General features: G+C 47.7%; 1 protein-coding gene across 1 annotated transcript in view; it reads right to left on the reverse strand.

Moving 5' to 3' along the window:
• LOC135533961 (desmin-like) overlaps nucleotides 1-21,148 on the reverse strand; it is a 28,479-nt gene that overhangs the window by 3,693 nt on the left and 3,638 nt on the right. Inside the window, exons 2-4 of the mRNA XM_064961139.1 lie at nucleotides 19,199-19,259; nucleotides 18,694-18,789; nucleotides 2,333-2,494 (exon numbers count right to left, since the gene is read on the reverse strand). Of these exons, the coding sequence (XP_064817211.1) occupies nucleotides 2,333-2,494; nucleotides 18,694-18,789; nucleotides 19,199-19,259 (319 nt within the window). The remainder of the gene's footprint in view (nucleotides 1-2,332; nucleotides 2,495-18,693; nucleotides 18,790-19,198; nucleotides 19,260-21,148) is intronic.

A 21,148-nucleotide genomic window follows, 5' to 3' on the forward strand; every position in this document is an offset into this window, starting at 1 on the left:
GCTTAGCTACTGTCACTGTCTAGTGGTGCCGATGTAGTTAGCTTAGCTACTGTCACTGTCTAGTGGTGCCGATGTAGTTAGCTTAGCTACTGTCACTGTCTAGTGGTGCTGATGTAGTTAGCTTAGCTACTGTCACTGTCTAGTGGTGCTGATGTAGTTAGCTTAGCTACTGTCACTGTCTAGTGGTGCTGATGTAGTTAGCTTAGCTATTGTCACTGTCTAGTGGTGCTGATGTAGCTAGCTTAGCTACTGTCACTGTGTAGTGGTGCCGATGTAGTTAGCTTAGCTACTGTCACTGTCTAGTGGTGCTGATGTAGTTAGCTTAGCTACTGTCACTGTCTAGTGGTGCTGATGTAGTTAGCTTAGCTACTGTCACTGTGTACTGGTGCCAATGTAGTTAGCTTAGCTACTGTCACTGTCTAGTGGTGCTGATGTAGTTAGCTTAGCTACTGTCACTGTGTACTGGTGCCAATGTAGTTAGCTTAGCTACTGTCACTGTGTAGTGGTGCCAATGTAGTTAGCTAAGCTACTGTCACTGTCTAGTGGTGCTGATGTAGTTAGCTTAGCTACTGTCACTGTCTACTGGTGCTGATGTAGTTAGCTTAGCTACTGTCACTGTGTAGTGGTGCTGATGTAGTTAGCTTAGCTACTGTCACTGTGTAGTGGTGCCAATGTAGTTAGCTAAGCTACTGTCACTGTCTAGTGGTGCCGATGTAGTTAGCTTAGCTACTGTCACTGTCTAGTGGTGCTGATGTAGTTAGCTTAGCTACTGTCACTGTCTAGTGGTGCTGATGTAGTTAGCTTAGCTACTGTCACTGTGTACTGGTGCCAATGTAGTTAGCTTAGCTACTGTCACTGTGTACTGGTGCCAATGTAGTTAGCTAAGCTACTGTCACTGTCTAGTGGTGCCGATGTAGTTAGCTTAGCTACTGTCACTGTCTAGTGGTGCTGATGTAGTTAGCTTAGCTACTGTCACTGTCTAGTGGTGCCGATGTAGTTAGCTTAGCTACTGTCACTGTCTAGTGGTGCCGATGTAGTTAGCTTAGCTACTGTCACTGTCTAGTGGTGCTGATGTAGTTAGCTTAGCTACTGTCACTGTCTAGTGGTGCTGATGTAGTTAGCTTAGCTACTGTCACTGTCTAGTGGTGCTGATGTAGTTAGCTTAGCTATTGTCACTGTCTAGTGGTGCTGATGTAGCTAGCTTAGCTACTGTCACTGTGTAGTGGTGTTGCTGTAGTTAGCTTAGCTACTGTCACTGTGTACTGGTGCCAATGTAGTTAGCTTAGCTACTGTCACTGTCTAGTGGTGCTGATGTAGTTAGCTTAGCTACTGTCACTGTGTAGTGGTGTTGATGTAGTTAGCTTAGCTACTGTCACTGTGTACTGGTGCCAATGTAGTTAGCTTAGCTACTGTCACTGTGTAGTGGTGCTGATGTAGTTAGCTTAGCTACTGTCACTGTGTAGTGGTGTTGATGTAGTTAGCTTAGCTACTGTCACTGTGTAGTGGTGCTGATGTAGTTAGCTTAGCTACTGTCACTGTGTAGTGGTGCTGATGTAGTTAGCTTAGCTACTGTCACTGTCTAGTGGTGCTGATGTAGTTAGCTTAGCTACTGTCACTGTGTAGTGGTGCTGATGTAGTTAGCTTAGCTACTGTCACTGTGTAGTGGTGCTGATGTAGTTAGCTTAGCTACTGTCACTGTGTAGTGGTGCTGATGTAGTTAGCTTAGCTACTGTCACTGTGTAGTGGTGCTGATGTAGTTAGCTTAGCTACTGTCACTGTCTAGTGGTGCTGATGTAGTTAGCTTAGCTACTGTCACTGTCTAGTGGTGCCGATGTAGTTAGCTTAGCTACTGTCACTGTCTAGTGGTGCTGATGTAGTTAGCTTAGCTACTGTCACTGTCTAGTGGTGCTGATGTAGTTAGCTTAGCTACTGTCACTGTCTAGTGGTGCCCTTTGTAGTTAGCTTAGCTACTGTCACAGTCCACATATCAATATCCATCTTTAGCTCATCTAGCAATGCTCTGCTTCAAGTACTGGCAATCACTCACAGATAATGTCGGGATTTTATCATGTTCAGGGTTGGAGTCGATTTCATTTAAATTCCAATTTCAATTTAATGAATTAAATTAATTGAAACAAAATACATAACAAAAATTGAAATTGTCCTAAGCCAATTTATCTCAACCATCCCGATGAGAGCAATATTACCATATTATATTATATACTACTGTTATAGATGGTTCCTCTGTACTGTACCATATTATATACTACTGTTATAGATGGTTCCTCTGTACTGTACAATATTATATAATACTGTTATAGATGGTGTTCACCTTGGACTGGTACCATTCCTCTGCCTCGGAGATGTTCTTGGCTGCGATGCCCTCGTACTGCATACGGATGTCCCTGAGGGCAGCGGTCAGGTCTGGTTTGGACATGTCCATCTGGACCTGCACCGAGGTCTCCTGCATCTGGCTCGTCAGCTCATGGATCTCCTGCGAGGTCAGAGGACAGGGGTTTTAGGTCAGGGGATAAAGGTCAGGGGTCAGAGGTTAGGTGTTATAGGGGTCAACTTGAGTTGAATCAGAGTGGTTTTATATGTAAGAATCAGAATCGCTGCTACAGTGGTTGTTTTTCGTAGTAGTAAAAACAGGATTTTATTTGGATTACTAGCCTTTGTGAAGAGAGGTTCTGATGAACCCTGAAACTTCACGTTTTTTTATAGCTGCGTTAATAAAGTAACACCGTTTTGTGCCTTTTTCTTTTTTAATGATCCTTTAGCATAATGAGCTACTTCTTTCCTTAACGTTCCTGAGTCATTCAGTATACATGACAAAACCCTGGCTCCTACGACACACAGACAGGACCAATGGTATCTCTCTCTCTCTCTCTCTCTCTCTCTTTCTCTCTCTCTCTCTCTCTCTCTCTCTCTCTCTCTCTCTCTCTCTCACATAGACAGGATCAATGATCTCTTTCTCAGCCCTAAATATTTCCCAGCTGCTAGTCTCTCTTTCTCATGGTTTAATTTTAGCTGTGCATCTGTTGAACAATGTTACACAGGGCCCTCGATGTCACAGGCCCAGCTGACACTTAACCAAGTCAGGACAGATGTATGGTTGGAGATGTATGGTTAGATATGTATGGTTGGAGATGTATGGTTAGCTGCGAGTACAGTAGCTGGGAGTACAGTATCTGAGAGTATATTAGCTGGGAGTACAGTAGCTGGGAGTATAGTAGCTAGTAGGTATAGTCACTGGGAGTACAGTAGCTGGGAGTACAGTAACTGGGAGTATAGTAGCTAGTAGGTATAGTCACTGGGAGTACAGTAGCTGGGAGTATAGTAGCTAGTAGGTATAGTCACTGGGAGTACAGTAGCTGGGAGTATAGTAGCTAGTAGGTATAGTCACTGGGAGTACAGTAGCTGGGAGTATAGTAGCTGGGAGTATAGTAGCTAGTAGGTATAGTCGCTGGGAGTATAATAGCTGGGAGTACAGTAGCTGGGAGTATAGTAGCTGGGAGTATAGTAGCTAGTAGGTATAGTCACTGGGAGTACAGTAGCTGGGAGTACAGTAGCTGGGAGTATAGTAGCTAGTAGGTATAGTTACTGGGAGTACAGTAGCTGGGAGTATAGTAGCTAGTAGGTATAGTCACTGGGAGTACAGTAGCTGGGAGTACAGTAGCTGGGAGTATAGTAGCTAGTAGGTATAGTCACTGGGAGTACAGTAGCTGGGAGTACAGTAGCTGGGAGTACAGTAGCTGGGGGTATAGTAGCTAGTAGGTATAGTCACTGGGAGTACAGTAGCTGGGAGTATAGTAGCTAGTAGGTATAGTCACTGGGAGTACAGTAGCTGGGAGTATAGTAGCTAGTAGGTATAGTCACTGGGGGTACAGTAGCTGGGAGTACAGTAGCTGGGAGTATAGTAGCTAGTAGGTATAGTCACTGGGAGTATAGTAGCTAGTAGGTATAGTCACTGGGAGTATAGTAGCTAGTAGGTATAGTCACTGGGAGTACAGTAGCTGGGAGTATAGTAGCTGAGAGTATAGGAGCAGGGAGTATAGTAGCTAGTAGGTATAGTCACTGGGAGTACAGTAGCTGGGAGTATAGTAGCTTTTAGGTATAGTCACTGGGAGTATAGTAGCTGGGAGTATAATAGCTGGGAGTACAGTAGCTGGGAGTATAGTAGCTAGTAGGTATAGTCACTGGGAGTACAGTAGCTGGGAGTATAGTAGCTTTTAGGTATAGTCACTGGGAGTATAGTAGCTGGGAGTATAATAGCTGGGAGTACAGTAGCTGGGAGTATAGTAGCTAGTAGGTATAGTCACTGGGAGTACAGTAGCTTGGAGTATAGTAGCTTTTAGGTATAGTCACTGGGAGTATAGTAGCAGGGAGTATAGTAGCTAGTAGGTATAGTCACTGGGAGTACAGTAGCTGGAGTATAGTAGCTTTTAGGTATAGTCACTGGGAGTATAGTAGCTGGGAGTATAATAGCTGGGAGTACAGTAGCTGGGAGTATAGTAGCTGGGAGTATAGTAGCTAGTAGGTATAGTCACTGTGAGTACAGTAGCTGGGAGTACAGTAGCTGGGAGTACAGTAGCTGGGAGTATAGTAGCAAGTAGGTATAGTCACTGGGAGTACAGTAGCTGGGAGTATAGTAGCTAGTAGGTATAGTCACTGGGAGTACAGTAGCGGGGAGTACAGTAGCTGGGAGTATAGTAGCTAGTAGGTATAGTCACCGGGAGTACAGTAGCTGGGAGTATAGTAGCTAGTAGGTATAGTCGCTGGGAGTACAGTAGCTGGGAGTACAGTAGCTGGGAGTATAGTAGCTAGTAGGTATAGTAACTGGGAGTACAGTAGCTGGGAGTATAGTAGCTAGTAGGTATAGTCACTGGGAGTACAGTAGCTGGGAGTATAGTAGCTAGTAGGTATAGTCACTGGGGGTACAGTAGCTGGGAGTACAGTAGCTGGGAGTATAGTAGCTAGTAGGTATAGTCACTGGGAGTATAGTAGCTAGTAGGTATAGTCACTGGGAGTATAGTAGCTAGTAGGTATAGTCACTGGGAGTACAGTAGCTGGGAGTACAGTAACTGGGAGTATAGTAGCTAGTAGGTATAGTCACTGGGAGTACAGTAGCTGGGAGTATAGTAGCTAGTAGGTATAGTCACTGGGAGTACAGTAGCTGGGAGTATAGTAGCTAGTAGGTATAGTCACTGGGAGTACAGTAGCTGGGAGTATAGTAGCTGGGAGTATAGTAGCTAGTAGGTATAGTCGCTGGGAGTATAATAGCTGGGAGTACAGTAGCTGGGAGTATAGTAGCTGGGAGTATAGTAGCTAGTAGGTATAGTCACTGGGAGTACAGTAGCTGGGAGTACAGTAGCTGGGAGTATAGTAGCTAGTAGGTATAGTTACTGGGAGTACAGTAGCTGGGAGTATAGTAGCTAGTAGGTATAGTCACTGGGAGTACAGTAGCTGGGAGTACAGTAGCTGGGAGTATAGTAGCTAGTAGGTATAGTCACTGGGAGTACAGTAGCTGGGAGTACAGTAGCTGGGAGTACAGTAGCTGGGGGTATAGTAGCTAGTAGGTATAGTCACTGGGAGTACAGTAGCTGGGAGTATAGTAGCTAGTAGGTATAGTCACTGGGAGTACAGTAGCTGGGAGTATAGTAGCTAGTAGGTATAGTCACTGGGGGTACAGTAGCTGGGAGTACAGTAACTGGGAGTATAGTAGCTAGTAGGTATAGTCACTGGGAGTATAGTAGCTAGTAGGTATAGTCACTGGGAGTATAGTAGCTAGTAGGTATAGTCACTGGGAGTACAGTAGCTGGGAGTATAGTAGCTGAGAGTATAGGAGCAGGGAGTATAGTAGCTAGTAGGTATAGTCACTGGGAGTACAGTAGCTGGGAGTATAGTAGCTTTTAGGTATAGTCACTGGGAGTATAGTAGCTGGGAGTATAATAGCTGGGAGTACAGTAGCTGGGAGTATAGTAGCTAGTAGGTATAGTCACTGGGAGTACAGTAGCTGGGAGTATAGTAGCTTTTAGGTATAGTCACTGGGAGTATAGTAGCTGGGAGTATAATAGCTGGGAGTACAGTAGCTGGGAGTATAGTAGCTAGTAGGTATAGTCACTGGGAGTACAGTAGCTTGGAGTATAGTAGCTTTTAGGTATAGTCACTGGGAGTATAGTAGCAGGGAGTATAGTAGCTAGTAGGTATAGTCACTGGGAGTACAGTAGCTTGGAGTATAGTAGCTTTTAGGCATAGTCACTGGGAGTATAGTAGCTGGGAGTATAATAGCTGGGAGTACAGTAGCTGGGAGTATAGTAGCTGGGAGTATAGTAGCTAGTAGGTATAGTCACTGTGAGTACAGTAGCTGGGAGTACAGTAGCTGGGAGTACAGTAGCTGGGAGTATAGTAGCAAGTAGGTATAGTCACTGGGAGTACAGTAGCTGGGAGTATAGTAGCTAGTAGGTATAGTCACTGGGAGTACAGTAGCGGGGAGTACAGTAGCTGGGAGTATAGTAGCTAGTAGGTATAGTCACCGGGAGTACAGTAGCTGGGAGTATAGTAGCTAGTAGGTATAGTCGCTGGGAGTACAGTAGCTGGGAGTACAGTAGCTGGGAGTATAGTAGCTAGTAGGTATAGTAACTGGGAGTACAGTAGCTGGGAGTATAGTAGCTAGTAGGTATAGTCACTGGGAGTACAGTAGCTGGGAGTATAGTAGCTAGTAGGTATAGTCACTGGGGGTACAGTAGCTGGGAGTACAGTAGCTGGGAGTATAGTAGCTAGTAGGTATAGTCACTGGGAGTATAGTAGCTAGTAGGTATAGTCACTGGGAGTATAGTAGCTAGTAGGTATAGTCACTGGGAGTACAGTAGCTTGGAGTATAGTAGCTTTTAGGTATAGTCACTGGGAGTATAGTAGCTGGGAGTATAGTAGCTAGTAGGTATAGTCACTGGGAGTATAGTAGCTGGGAGTACAGTAGCTAGTTGGTATAGTGAAGGTATAGTGAATGGCCCATAGTGAATGGCCTATAGTGAATGGCCCATAGGGAATGGCCCATAGTGAATGGCCAATAGTGAATGGCCCATAGGGAATGGCCCATAGGGAATGGCCCATAGGGAATGGCCCATAGGGAATTGCCCCTAGGGAATGGCCCATAGTGAATAGCCCATAGGGAATGGCCCATAGGGAATGGCCCATAGGGAATTGCCCCTAGGGAATGGCCCATAGGGAATGGCCCATAGGGAATAGCCCATAGTGAATAGCCCATAGGGAATAGCCCATAGTGAATGGCCCATAGGGAATAGCCCATAGTGAATGGCCCATAGGGAATAGCCCATAGTGAATGGCCCATAGTGAATAGCCCATAAGGAATGGCCCATAGGGAATGGCCCATAATGAATGGCCCATAGGGAATAACCCATATGGAATGGCCCATAGTGAATAGCCCATAGGGAATGGCCCATAGTGAATAGCCCATAGGTAATGGCCCATAGTGAATAGCCCATAGGGAATGGCCCATAGTGAATAGCCCATAGTGAATGGCCCATAGTGAATGGACCATAGGGAATGGCCCATAGTGAATGGCCCATAGTGAATGGCCCATAGGGAATGGCCCATAGTGAATGGCCCATAGTGAATGGCCCATAGAGAATGGCCCATAGTGAATGGCCCATAGTGAATGGCCCATAGTGAATAGCCCATAGTGAATGGCCCATAAGGAATGGCCCATAGTGAATGGCCCATAGTGAATGGCCCATAGTGAATGGCCCATAGGCCAGGATCCTATCTCCTGTTTCCACAGCATAATGTGCTGGTTTGATATGTTCTGTTCACATGAACCTCGTAGCATGGTTTGAGCAACTATGGCAGAAGCCTCAACAGGCCAGCCCAGTTCAGTTTGGCATGGCTTGGCTCAATTGTGTGAAAAGGAGTTAGGAATTGTCTCAAAAGGCCATGCAGGAGTATAGTAGCTTTTACGTATAGTCACTGGGAGTATAGTAGCTGGGACTATAATAGCTGGGAGTACAATAGCTGGGAGTATAGTAGCTGGGAGTATAGTAGCTAGTAGGTATAGTCCCTGGGAGTACAGTAGCTGGGAGTGCAGTAGCTGGGAATACAGTAGCTGGGAGTATAGTAGCAAGTAGGTATAGTCACTGGGAGTACAGTAGCTGGGAGTATAGTCGCTAGTAGGTATAGTCACTGGGAGTACAGTAGCTGGGAGTACAGTAGCTGGGAGTATAGTAGCTAGTAGGTATAGTCACTGGGAGTACAGTAGCTGGGAGTATAGTAGCTAGTAGGTATAGTCACTGGGAGTACAGTAGCTGGGAGTATAGTAGCTAGTAGGTATAGTCGCTGGGAGTACAGTAGCTGGGAGTACAGTAGCTGGGAGTACAGTAGCTGGGATTATAGTAGCTAGTAGGTATAGTCACTGGGAGTACAGTAGCTGGGAGTATAGTAGCTAGTAGGTATAGTCACTGGGGGTACAGTAGCTGGGAGTATAGTAGCTAGTAGGTATAGTCACTGGGAGTACAGTAGCTGGGAGTACAGTAGCTGGGAGTATAGTAGCTAGTACGTATAGTCACTGGGAGTACAGTAGCTGGGAGTATAGTAGCTAGTAGGTATAGTCGCTGGGAGTACAGTAGCTGGGAGTACAGTAGCTAGTAGGTATAGTCACTGGGAGTACAGTAGCTGGGAGTATAGTAGCTAGTAGGTATAGTCACTGGGAGTACAGTAGCTGGGAGTATAGTAGCTAGTAGGTATAGTCGCTGGGAGTACAGTAGCTGGGAGTACAGTAGCTGGGAGTACAGTAGCTGGGGGTATAGTAGCTAGTAGGTATAGTCACTGGGAGTACAGTAGCTGGGAGTATAGTAGCTAGTAGGTATAGTCACTGGGGGTACAGTAGCTGGGAGTACAGTAGCTGGGAGTATAGTAGCTAGTAGGTATAGTCACTGGGAGTATAGTAGCTAGTAGGTATAGTCACTGGGAGTATAGTAGCTAGTAGGTATAGTCACTGGGAGTACAGTAGCTTGGAGTATAGTAGCTTTTAGGTATAGTCACTGGGAGTATAGTAGCTGGGAGTATAGTAGCTAGTAGGTATAGTCACTGGGAGTATAGTAGCTGGGAGTACAGTAGCTAGTTGGTATAGTGAAGGTATAGTGAATGGCCCATAGTGAATGGCCTATAGTGAATGGCCCATAGGGAATGGCCCATAGTGAATGGCCCATAGTGAATGGCCCATAGGGAATGGCCTATAGGGAATGGCCCATAGGGAATGGCCCATAGGGAATTGCCCCTAGGGAATGGCCCCTAGGGAATGGCCCATAGGGAATGGCCCATAGGGAATGGCCCATAGGGAATTGCCCCTAGGGAATGGCCCATAGGGAATGGCCCATAGGGAATAGCCCATAGTGAATAGCCCATAGTGAATGGCCCATAGGGAATAGCCCATAGTGAATGGCCCATAGGGAATAGCCCATAGTGAATGGCCCATAGTGAATAGCCCATAGGGAATGGCCCATAGGGAATGGCCCATAATGAATGGCCCATAGGGAATAGCCCATATGGAATGGCCCATAGTGAATAGCCCATAGGGAATGGCCCATAGTGAATAGCCCATAGGGAATGGCCCATAGTGAATAGCCCATAGGGAATGGCCCATAGTGAATAGCCCATAGTGAATGGCCCATAGTGAATGGCCCATAGGGAATGGCCCATAGTGAATGGCCCATAGTGAATGGCCCATAGGGAATGGCCCATAGTGAATGGCCCATAGTGAATGGCCCATAGGGAATGGCCCATAGTGAATGGCCCATAGTGAATGGCCCATAGTGAATAGCCCATAGTGAATGGCCCATAGTGAATGGCCCATAGTGAATGGCCCATAGGCCAGGATCCTATCTCCTGTTTCCACAGCATAATGTGCTGGTTTGATATGTTCTGTTCACATGAACCTCGTAGCATGGTTTGAGCAACTATGGCAGAAGCCTCAACAGGCCAGCCCAGTTCAGTTTGGCATGGCTTGGCTCAGTTGTGTGAAAAGGAGTTAGGAATTGTCTCAAAAGGCCATGCAGGAGTATAGTAGCTTTTAGGTATAGTCACTGGGAGTATAGTAGCTGGGACTATAATAGCTGGGAGTACAATAGCTGGGAGTATAGTAGCTGGGAGTATAGTAGCTAGTAGGTATAGTCCCTGGGAGTACAGTAGCTGGGAGTGCAGTAGCTGGGAGTACAGTAGCTGGGAGTATAGTAGCAAGTAGGTATAGTCACTGGGAGTACAGTAGCTGGGAGTATAGTCGCTAGTAGGTATAGTCACTGGGAGTACAGTAGCTGGGTGTACAGTAGCTGGGAGTATAGTAGCTAGTAGGTATAGTCACTGGGAGTACAGTAGCTGGGAGTACAGTAGCTGGGAGTATAGTAGCTAGTACGTATAGTCACTGGGAGTACAGTAGCTGGGAGTATAGTAGCTAGTAGGTATAGTCGCTGGGAGTACAGTAGCTGGGAGTACAGTAGCTGGGAGTATAGTAGCTAGTAGGTATAGTCACTGGGAGTACAGTAGCTGGGAGTATAGTAGCTAGTAGGTATAGTCACTGGGAGTACAGTAGCTGGGAGTATAGTAGCTAGTAGGTATAGTCGCTGGGAGTACAGTAGCTGGGAGTACAGTAGCTGGGAGTACAGTAGCTGGGATTATAGTAGCTAGTAGGTATAGTCACTGGGAGTACAGTAGCTGGGAGTATAGTAGCTAGTAGGTATAGTCACTGGGGGTACAGTAGCTGGGAGTATAGTAGCTAGTAGGTATAGTCACTGGGAGTACAGTAGCTGGGAGTACAGTAGCTGGGAGTATAGTAGCTAGTACGTATAGTCACTGGGAGTACAGTAGCTGGGAGTATAGTAGCTAGTAGGTATAGTCGCTGGGAGTACAGTAGCTGGGAGTACAGTAGCTGGGAGTATAGTAGCTAGTAGGTATAGTCACTGGGAGTACAGTAGCTGGGAGTATAGTAGCTAGTAGGTATAGTCACTGGGAGTACAGTAGCTGGGAGTATAGTAGCTAGTAGGTATAGTCGCTGGGAGTACAGTAGCTGGGAGTACAGTAGCTGGGAGTACAGTAGCTGGGGGTATAGTAGCTAGTAGGTATAGTCACTGGGAGTACAGTAGCTGGGAGTATAGTAGCTAGTAGGTATAGTCACTGGGGGTACAGTAGCTGGGAGTACAGTAGCTGGGAGTATAGTAGCTAGTAGGTATAGTCACTGGGAGTATAGTAGCTAGTAGGTATAGTCACTGGGAGTATAGTAGCTAGTAGGTATAGTCACTGGGAGTACAGTAGCTTGGAGTATAGTAGCTTTTAGGTATAGTCACTGGGAGTATAGTAGCTGGGAGTATAGTAGCTAGTAGGTATAGTCACTGGGAGTATAGTAGCTGGGAGTACAGTAGCTAGTTGGTATAGTGAAGGTATAGTGAATGGCCCATAGTGAATGGCCTATAGTGAATGGCCCATAGGGAATGGCCCATAGTGAATGGCCCATAGTGAATGGCCCATAGGGAATGGCCTATAGGGAATGGCCCATAGGGAATGGCCCATAGGGAATGGCCCCTAGGGAATGGCCCCTAGGGAATGGCCCATAGGGAATGGCCCATAGGGAATGGCCCATAGGGAATTGCCCCTAGGGAATGGCCCATAGGGAATGGCCCATAGGGAATAGCCCATAGTGAATAGCCCATAGTGAATGGCCCATAGGGAATAGCCCATAGTGAATGACCCATACGGAATAGCCCATAGTGAATGGCCCATAGTGATTAGCCCATAGGGAATGGCCCATAGGGAATGGCCCATAATGAATGGCCCATAGGGAATAGCCCATATGGAATGGCCCATAGTGAATAGCCCATAGGGAATGGCCCATAGTGAATAGCCCATAGGGAATGGCCCATAGTGAATAGCCCATAGGGAATGGCCCATAGTGAATAGCCCATAGTGAATGGCCCATAGTGAATGGCCCATAGGGAATGGCCCATAGTGAATGGCCCATAGTGAATGGCCCATAGGGAATGGCCCATAGTGAATGGCCCATAGTGAATGGCCCATAGGGAATGGCCCATAGTGAATGGCCCATAGTGAATAGCCCATAGTGAATGGCCCATAGTGAATGGCCCATAGTGAATGGCCCATAGGCCAGGATCCTATCTCCTGTTTCCACAGCATAATGTGCTGGTTTGATATGTTCTGTTCACATGAACCTCGTAGCATGGTTTGAGCAACTATGGCAGAAGCCTCAACAGGCCAGCCCAGTTCAGTTTGGCATGGCTTGGCTCAGTTGTGTGAAAAGGAGTTAGGAATTGTCTCAAAAGGCCATGCAGGAGTATAGTAGCTTTTAGGTATAGTCACTGGGAGTATAGTAGCTGGGAGTATAGTAGCTAGTAGGTATAGTCACTGGGAGTATAGTAGCTGGGAGTACAGTAGCTAGTTGGTATAGTGAAGGTATAGTGAATGGCCCATAGTGAATGGCCTATAGTGAATGGCCCATAGGGAATGGCCCATAGTGAATGGCCCATAGTGAATGGCCCATAGGGAATGGCCTATAGGGAATGGCCCATAGGGAATGGCCCATAGGGAATTGCCCCTAGGGAATGGCCCCTAGGGAATGGCCCATAGGGAATGGCCCATAGGGAATGGCCCATAGGGAATTGCCCCTAGGGAATGGCCCATAGGGAATGGCCCATAGGGAATAGCCCATAGTGAATAGCCCATAGTGAATGGCCCATAGGGAATAGCCCATAGTGAATGGCCCATAGGGAATAGCCCATAGTGAATGGCCCATAGTGAATAGCCCATAGGGAATGGCCCATAGGGAATGGCCCATAATGAATGGCCCATAGGGAATAGCCCATATGGAATGGCCCATAGTGAATAGCCCATAGGGAATGGCCCATAGTGAATGGCCCATAGGGAATGGCCCATAGTGAATGGCCCATAGTGAATAGCCCATAGTGAATGGCCCATAGGGAATGGCCCATAGTGAATGGCCCATAGTGAATGGCCCATAGTGAATGGCCCATAGGCCAGGATCCTATCTCCTGTTTCCACAGCATAATGTGCTGGTTTGATATGTTCTGTTCACATGAACCTCGTAGCATGGTTTGAGCAACTATGGCAGAAGCCTCAACAGGCCAGCCCAGTTCAGTTTGGCATGGCTTGGCTCAGTTGTGTGAAAAGGAGTTAGGAATTGTCTCAAAAGGCCATGCAGGAGTATAGTAGCTTTTAGGTATAGTCACTGGGAGTATAGTAGCTGGGAGTATAGTAGCTAGTAGGTATAGTCACTGGGAGTATAGTAGCTGGGAGTACAGTAGCTAGTTGGTATAGTGAAGGTATAGTGAATGGCCCATAGTGAATGGCCTATAGTGAATGGCCCATAGGGAATGGCCCATAGTGAATGGCCCATAGGGAATGGCCCATAGGGAATTGCCCCTAGGGAATGGCCCCTAGGGAATGGCCCATAGGGAATGGCCCATAGGGAATGGCCCATAGGGAATTGCCCCTAGGGAATGGCCCATAGGGAATGGCCCATAGGGAATAGCCCATAGTGAATAGCCCATAGTGAATGGCCCATAGGGAATAGCCCATAGTGAATGGCCCATAGGGAATAGCCCATAGTGAATGGCCCATAGTGAATAGCCCATAGGGAATGGCCCATAGGGAATGGCCCATAATGAATGGCCCATAGGGAATAGCCCATATGGAATGGCCCATAGTGAATAGCCCATAGGGAATGGCCCATAGTGAATGGCCCATAGGGAATGGCCCATAGTGAATAGCCCATAGGGAATGGCCCATAGTGAATAGCCCATAGTGAATGGCCCATAGTGAATGGCCCATAGGGAATGGCCCATAGTGAATGGCCCATAGTGAATGGCCCATAGGGAATGGCCCATAGTGAATGGCCCATAGTGAATGGCCCATAGGGAATGGCCCATAGTGAATGGCCCATAGTGAATGGCCCATAGTGAATAGCCCATAGTGAATGGCCCATAGGGAATGGCCCATAGTGAATGGCCCATAGTGAATGGCCCATAGTGAATGGCCCATAGGCCAGGATCCTATCTCCTGTTTCCACAGCATAATGTGCTGGTTTGATATGTTCTGTTCACATGAACCTCGTAGCATGGTTTGAGCAACTATGGCAGAAGCCTCAACAGGCCAGCCCAGTTCAGTTTGGCATGGCTTGGCTCAGTTGTGTGAAAAGGAGTTAGGAATTGTCTCAAAAGGCCATGCAGGAGTATAGTAGCTTTTAGGTATAGTCACTGGGAGTATAGTAGCTGGGACTATAATAGCTGGGAGTACAATAGCTGGGAGTATAGTAGCTGGGAGTATAGTAGCTAGTAGGTATAGTCCCTGGGAGTACAGTAGCTGGGAGTGCAGTAGCTGGGAGTACAGTAGCTGGGAGTATAGTAGCAAGTAGGTATAGTCACTGGGAGTACAGTAGCTGGGAGTATAGTCGCTAGTAGGTATAGTCACTGGGAGTACAGTAGCTGGGTGTACAGTAGCTGGGAGTATAGTAGCTAGTAGGTATAGTCACTGGGAGTACAGTAGCTGGGAGTACAGTAGCTGGGAGTATAGTAGCTAGTACGTATAGTCACTGGGAGTACAGTAGCTGGGAGTATAGTAGCTAGTAGGTATAGTCGCTGGGAGTACAGTAGCTGGGAGTACAGTAGCTGGGAGTATAGTAGCTAGTAGGTATAGTCACTGGGAGTACAGTAGCTGGGAGTATAGTAGCTAGTAGGTATAGTCACTGGGAGTACAGTAGCTGGGAGTATAGTAGCTAGTAGGTATAGTCGCTGGGAGTACAGTAGCTGGGAGTACAGTAGCTGGGAGTACAGTAGCTGGGATTATAGTAGCTAGTAGGTATAGTCACTGGGAGTACAGTAGCTGGGAGTATAGTAGCTAGTAGGTATAGTCACTGGGGGTACAGTAGCTGGGAGTATAGTAGCTAGTAGGTATAGTCACTGGGAGTACAGTAGCTGGGAGTACAGTAGCTGGGAGTATAGTAGCTAGTACGTATAGTCACTGGGAGTACAGTAGCTGGGAGTATAGTAGCTAGTAGGTATAGTCGCTGGGAGTACAGTAGCTGGGAGTACAGTAGCTGGGAGTATAGTAGCTAGTAGGTATAGTCACTGGGAGTACATTAGCTGGGAGTATAGTAGCTAGTAGGTATAGTCACTGGGAGTACAGTAGCTGGGAGTATAGTAGCTAGTAGGTATAGTCGCTGGGAGTACAGTAGCTGGGAGTACAGTAGCTGGGAGTACAGTAGCTGGGGGTATAGTAGCTAGTAGGTATAGTCACTGGGAGTACAGTAGCTGGGAGTATAGTAGCTAGTAGGTATAGTCACTGGGGGTACAGTAGCTGGGAGTACAGTAGCTGGGAGTATAGTAGCTAGTAGGTATAGTCACTGGGAGTATAGTAGCTAGTAGGTATAGTCACTGGGAGTATAGTAGCTAGTAGGTATAGTCACTTGGAGTACAGTAGCTTGGAGTATAGTAGCTTTTAGGTATAGTCACTGGGAGTATAGTAGCTGGGAGTATAGTAGCTAGTAGGTATAGTCACTGGGAGTATAGTAGCTGGGAGTACAGTAGCTAGTTGGTATAGTGAAGGTATAGTGAATGGCCCATAGTGAATGGCCTATAGTGAATGGCCCATAGGGAATGGCCCATAGTGAATGGCCCATAGTGAATGGCCCATAGGGAATGGCCTATAGGGAATGGCCCATAGGGAATGGCCCATAGGGAATGGCCCCTAGGAATGGCCCCTAGGGAATGGCCCATAGGGAATGGCCCATAGGGAATGGCCCATAGGGAATTGCCCCTAGGGAATGGCCCATAGGGAATGGCCCATAGGGAATAGCCCATAGTGAATAGCCCATAGTGAATGGCCCATAGGGAATAGCCCATAGTGAATGGCCCATAGGGAATAGCCCATAGTGAATGGCCCATAGTGATTAGCCCATAGGGAATGGCCCATAGGGAATGGCCCATAATGAATGGCCCATAGGGAATAGCCCATATGGAATGGCCCATAGTGAATAGCCCATAGGGAATGGCCCATAGTGAATAGCCCATAGGGAATGGCCCATAGTGAATAGCCCATAGGGAATGGCCCATAGTGAATAGCCCATAGTGAATGGCCCATAGTGAATGGCCCATAGGGAATGGCCCATAGTGAATGGCCCATAGTGAATGGCCCATAGGGAATGGCCCATAGTGAATGGCCCATAGTGAATGGCCCATAGGGAATGGCCCATAGTGAATGGCCCATAGTGAATAGCCCATAGTGAATGGCCCATAGTGAATGGCCCATAGTGAATGGCCCATAGGCCAGGATCCTATCTCCTGTTTCCACAGCATAATGTGCTGGTTTGATATGTTCTGTTCACATGAACCTCGTAGCATGGTTTGAGCAACTATGGCAGAAGCCTCAACAGGCCAGCCCAGTTCAGTTTGGCATGGCTTGGCTCAGTTGTGTGAAAAGGAGTTAGGAATTGTCTCAAAAGGCCATGCAGGAGTATAGTAGCTTTTAGGTATAGTCACTGGGAGTATAGTAGCTGGGAGTATAGTAGCTAGTAGGTATAGTCACTGGGAGTATAGTAGCTGGGAGTACAGTAGCTAGTTGGTATAGTGAAGGTATAGTGAATGGCCCATAGTGAATGGCCTATAGTGAATGGCCCATAGGGAATGGCCCATAGTGAATGGCCCATAGTGAATGGCCCATAGGGAATGGCCTATAGGGAATGGCCCATAGGGAATGGCCCATAGGGAATTGCCCCTAGGGAATGGCCCCTAGGGAATGGCCCATAGGGAATGGCCCATAGGGAATGGCCCATAGGGAATTGCCCCTAGGGAATGGCCCATAGGGAATGGCCCATAGGGAATAGCCCATAGTGAATAGCCCATAGTGAATGGCCCATAGGGAATAGCCCATAGTGAATGGCCCATAGGGAATAGCCCATAGTGAATGGCCCATAGTGAATAGCCCATAGGGAATGGCCCATAGGGAATGGCCCATAATGAATGGCCCATAGGGAATAGCCCATATGGAATGGCCCATAGTGAATAGCCCATAGGGAATGGCCCATAGTGAATGGCCCATAGGGAATGGCCCATAGTGAATAGCCCATAGGGAATGGCCCATAGTGAATAGCCCATAGTGAATGGCCCATAGTGAATGGCCCATAGGGAATGGCCCATAGTGAATGGCCCATAGTGAATGGCCCATAGGGAATGGCCCATAGTGAATGGCCCATAGTGAATGGCCCATAGGGAATGGCCCATAGTGAATGGCCCATAGTGAATGGCCCATAGTGAATAGCCCATAGTGAATGGCCCATAGGGAATGGCCCATAGTGAATGGCCCATAGTGAATGGCCCATAGTGAATGGCCCATAGGCCAGGATCCTATCTCCTGTTTCCACAGCATAATGTGCTGGTTTGATATGTTCTGTTCACATGAACCTCGTAGCATGGTTTGAGCAACTATGGCAGAAGCCTCAACAGGCCAGCCCAGTTCAGTTTGGCATGGCTTGGCTCAGTTGTGTGAAAAGGAGTTAGGAATTGTCTCAAAAGGCCATGCAGGAGTATAGTAGCTTTTAGGTATAGTCACTGGGAGTATAGTAGCTGGGAGTATAGTAGCTAGTAGGTATAGTCACTGGGAGTATAGTAGCTGGGAGTACAGTAGCTAGTTGGTATAGTGAAGGTATAGTGAATGGCCCATAGTGAATGGCCTATAGTGAATGGCCCATAGGGAATGGCCCATAGTGAATGGCCCATAGTGAATGGCCCATAGGGAATGGCCTATAGGGAATGGCCCATAGGGAATGGCCCATAGGGAATTGCCCCTAGGGAATGGCCCCTAGGGAATGGCCCATAGGGAATGGCCCATAGGGAATGGCCCATAGGGAATTGCCCCTAGGGAATGGCCCATAGGGAATGGCCCATAGGGAATAGCCCATAGTGAATAGCCCATAGTGAATGGCCCATAGGGAATAGCCCATAGTGAATGGCCCATAGGGAATAGCCCATAGTGAATGGCCCATAGTGAATAGCCCATAGGGAATGGCCCATAGGGAATGGCCCATAATGAATGGCCCATAGGGAATAGCCCATATGGAATGGCCCATAGTGAATAGCCCATAGGGAATGGCCCATAGTGAATGGCCCATAGGGAATGGCCCATAGTGAATAGCCCATAGGGAATGGCCCATAGTGAATAGCCCATAGTGAATGGCCCATAGTGAATGGCCCATAGGGAATGGCCCATAGTGAATGGCCCATAGTGAATGGCCCATAGGGAATGGCCCATAGTGAATGGCCCATAGTGAATGGCCCATAGGGAATGGCCCATAGTGAATGGCCCATAGTGAATGGCCCATAGTGAATAGCCCATAGTGAATGGCCCATAGGGAATGGCCCATAGTGAATGGCCCATAGTGAATGGCCCATAGTGAATGGCCCATAGGCCAGGATCCTATCTCCTGTTTCCACAGCATAATGTGCTGGTTTGATATGTTCTGTTCACATGAACCTCGTAGCATGGTTTGAGCAACTATGGCAGAAGCCTCAACAGGCCAGCCCAGTTCAGTTTGGCATGGCTTGGCTCAGTTGTGTGAAAAGGAGTTAGGAATTGTCTCAAAAGGCCATGCAGGACCACACTAACCTCTTCGTGGATCTTCTTGAGGAAGGCGATCTCCTCCTGTAGACTCTCAATGCGTCTCTCCAGGTCCAGCCTGGCCAGAGTGGCAGAGTCCACGTCCTAGAGAAACGGAACAAGAACAGGGGATAGAGTTGACGTTTAGTATTGATGTTTCAGCATAAGGCCTTTCCCAAGACGAGAGCCGACAGACTGACACAGAGAGAGAGAGACAGAGACAGAGAGAGAGACAGAGAGAGAGAGAGAGAGACAGAGACAGAGACAGAGAGAGAGACAGAGATAGAGAGAGAGACAGACAGACAGAGAGAGAGAGAGAGAGAGAGAGAGAGAGAGACAGACAGACAGACAGACAGACAGACAGACAGACAGACAGACAGACAGTTCATGTTGGTATCACACTTGCATCAATGATCTCATCTGACTGCAAGTATTTCATTGATCATTTGGGAAGAGAGAAAGTTCTGAAGACAGACAAAGAGAGAGAGAGAAGGAGAGGGGAAGTGTGACTCACAGCTCTGAAGGCAGACAGGTTGTTCTCTGCCTCTTCCCTCTGGTGGATCTCCTCCTGCAGTCTGGAGGGAGGGAGGGAGGGAGGGAGGGAGGGAGGGAGGGAGGGAGGGAGGGAGGGAGGGAGGGGGAGGGAGGGAGGGAGGGAGGGAGGGAGGGAGGAAGGGAGGGAGGGAGGGAGGGAGGGAGGAAGGGAGGGAGGGAGGGAGGAAGGGAGGGAGGGAGGGAGGGAGGGAGGGAGGGAGGGAGGGAGGGAGGGAGGGAGGGAGGGAGGGGGGATTAAAGAAAAGGTTGAATTTGAGTTTGAACAGATTCAAATGCAGCCCTTTTCCTCCCTGTTTGTGCCTGTTGGAACAGCAGACTTTACACTGATGGAACAGCAGACTTTACACTGTTGGAACAGCAGACTTTACACTGATGGAACTTATTCTCTCTCTCTGACTACAGGAATAGAGTCTGGACCCTTCCACATTCTCTCTCTCTCTGACTACAGGAATAGAGTCTGGACCCTTCCACAGTCTCTCTCTCTGACTACAGGAATAGAGTCTGGACCCTTCCACAGTCTCTCTCTCACTGACTACAGGAATAGTCTGGACCCTTCCACAGTCTCTCTCTCTCTGACTACAGGAATAGAGTCTGGACCCATCCACAGTCTCTCTCTCTCTGACTACAGGAATAGAGTCTGGACACTTCCACAGTCTCTCTCTCTCTGACTACAGGAATAGAGTCTGGACCCTTCCACAGTCTCTCTCTCTCTCTGACTACAAGAATAGAGTCTGGACCCTTCCACAGTCTCTCTCTCTCTCTGACTACAGGAATAGAGTATGGACCCTTCCACAGTCTCTCTCTCTGACTACAGGAATAGAGTCTGGACCCTTCCACAGTCTCTCTCTCTCTCTGACTACAAGAATAGAGTCTGGACCCTTCCACAGTCTCTCTCTCTCTCTGACTACAGGAATAGAGTATGGACCCTTCCACAGTCTCTCTCTCTGACTACAGGAATAGAGTCTGGACCCTTCCACAGTCTCTCTCTCTGACTACAGGAATAGTCTGGACCCTTCCACAGTCTCTCTCTCTGACTACAGGAATAGAGTTTGGACCCTTCCACAGTCTCTCTCTCTGACTACAGGAATAGAGTCTGGACCCTTCCACAGTCTCTCTCTCTCTCTGACTACAGGAATAGAGTCTGGACCCTTCCACAGTCTCTCTCTCTGACTACAGGAATAGAGTCTGGACCCTTCCACAGTCTCTCTCTCTGACTACAGGAATATAGTCTGGAACCTTCCACAGTCTCTCTCTCTATGACTACAGGAATAGAGTCTGGACCCTTCCACAGTCTCTCTCTGACTACAGGAATAGAGTCTGGACCCTTCCACAGTCTCTCTCTCTGACTACAGGAATAGTCTGGACCCTTCCACAGTCTCTCTCTCTCTGACTACAGGAATAGAGTCTGGACCCTTCCACAGTCTCTCTCTCTCTGACTACAGGAATAGAGTCTGGACCCTTCCACAGTCTCTCTCTCTGACTACAGGAATAGAGTCTGGACCCTTACACAGTCTCTCTCTCTCTCTGACTACAGGAATAGAGTCTGGACCCTTCCACAGTCTCTCTCTCTCTGACTACAGGAATAGAGTCTGGACCCTTCCACAGTCTCTCTCTCTCTGACTACAGGAATAGAGTCTGGACCCTTCCACAGTCTCTCTCTCTCTGACTACAGGAATAGAGTCTGGACCCTTCCACAGTCTCTCTCTCTGACTACAGGAATAGAGTCTGGACCCTTCCACAGTCTCTCTCTCTCTGACTACAGGAATAGAGTCTGGACCCTTCCACAGTCTCTATCTCTCTGACTACAGGAATAGAGTCTGGACCCTTCCACAGTCTCTCTCTCTCTGACTAGAGGAATAGAGTCTGGACCCTTCCACAGTCTCTCTCTCTCTCTGACTACAGGAATAGA

The sequence above is a fragment of the Oncorhynchus masou genome, unplaced genomic scaffold (assembly GCF_036934945.1).
Source record: "Oncorhynchus masou masou isolate Uvic2021 unplaced genomic scaffold, UVic_Omas_1.1 unplaced_scaffold_2843, whole genome shotgun sequence".
In the NCBI taxonomy this organism is placed as follows: domain Eukaryota; kingdom Metazoa; phylum Chordata; class Actinopteri; order Salmoniformes; family Salmonidae; genus Oncorhynchus; species Oncorhynchus masou.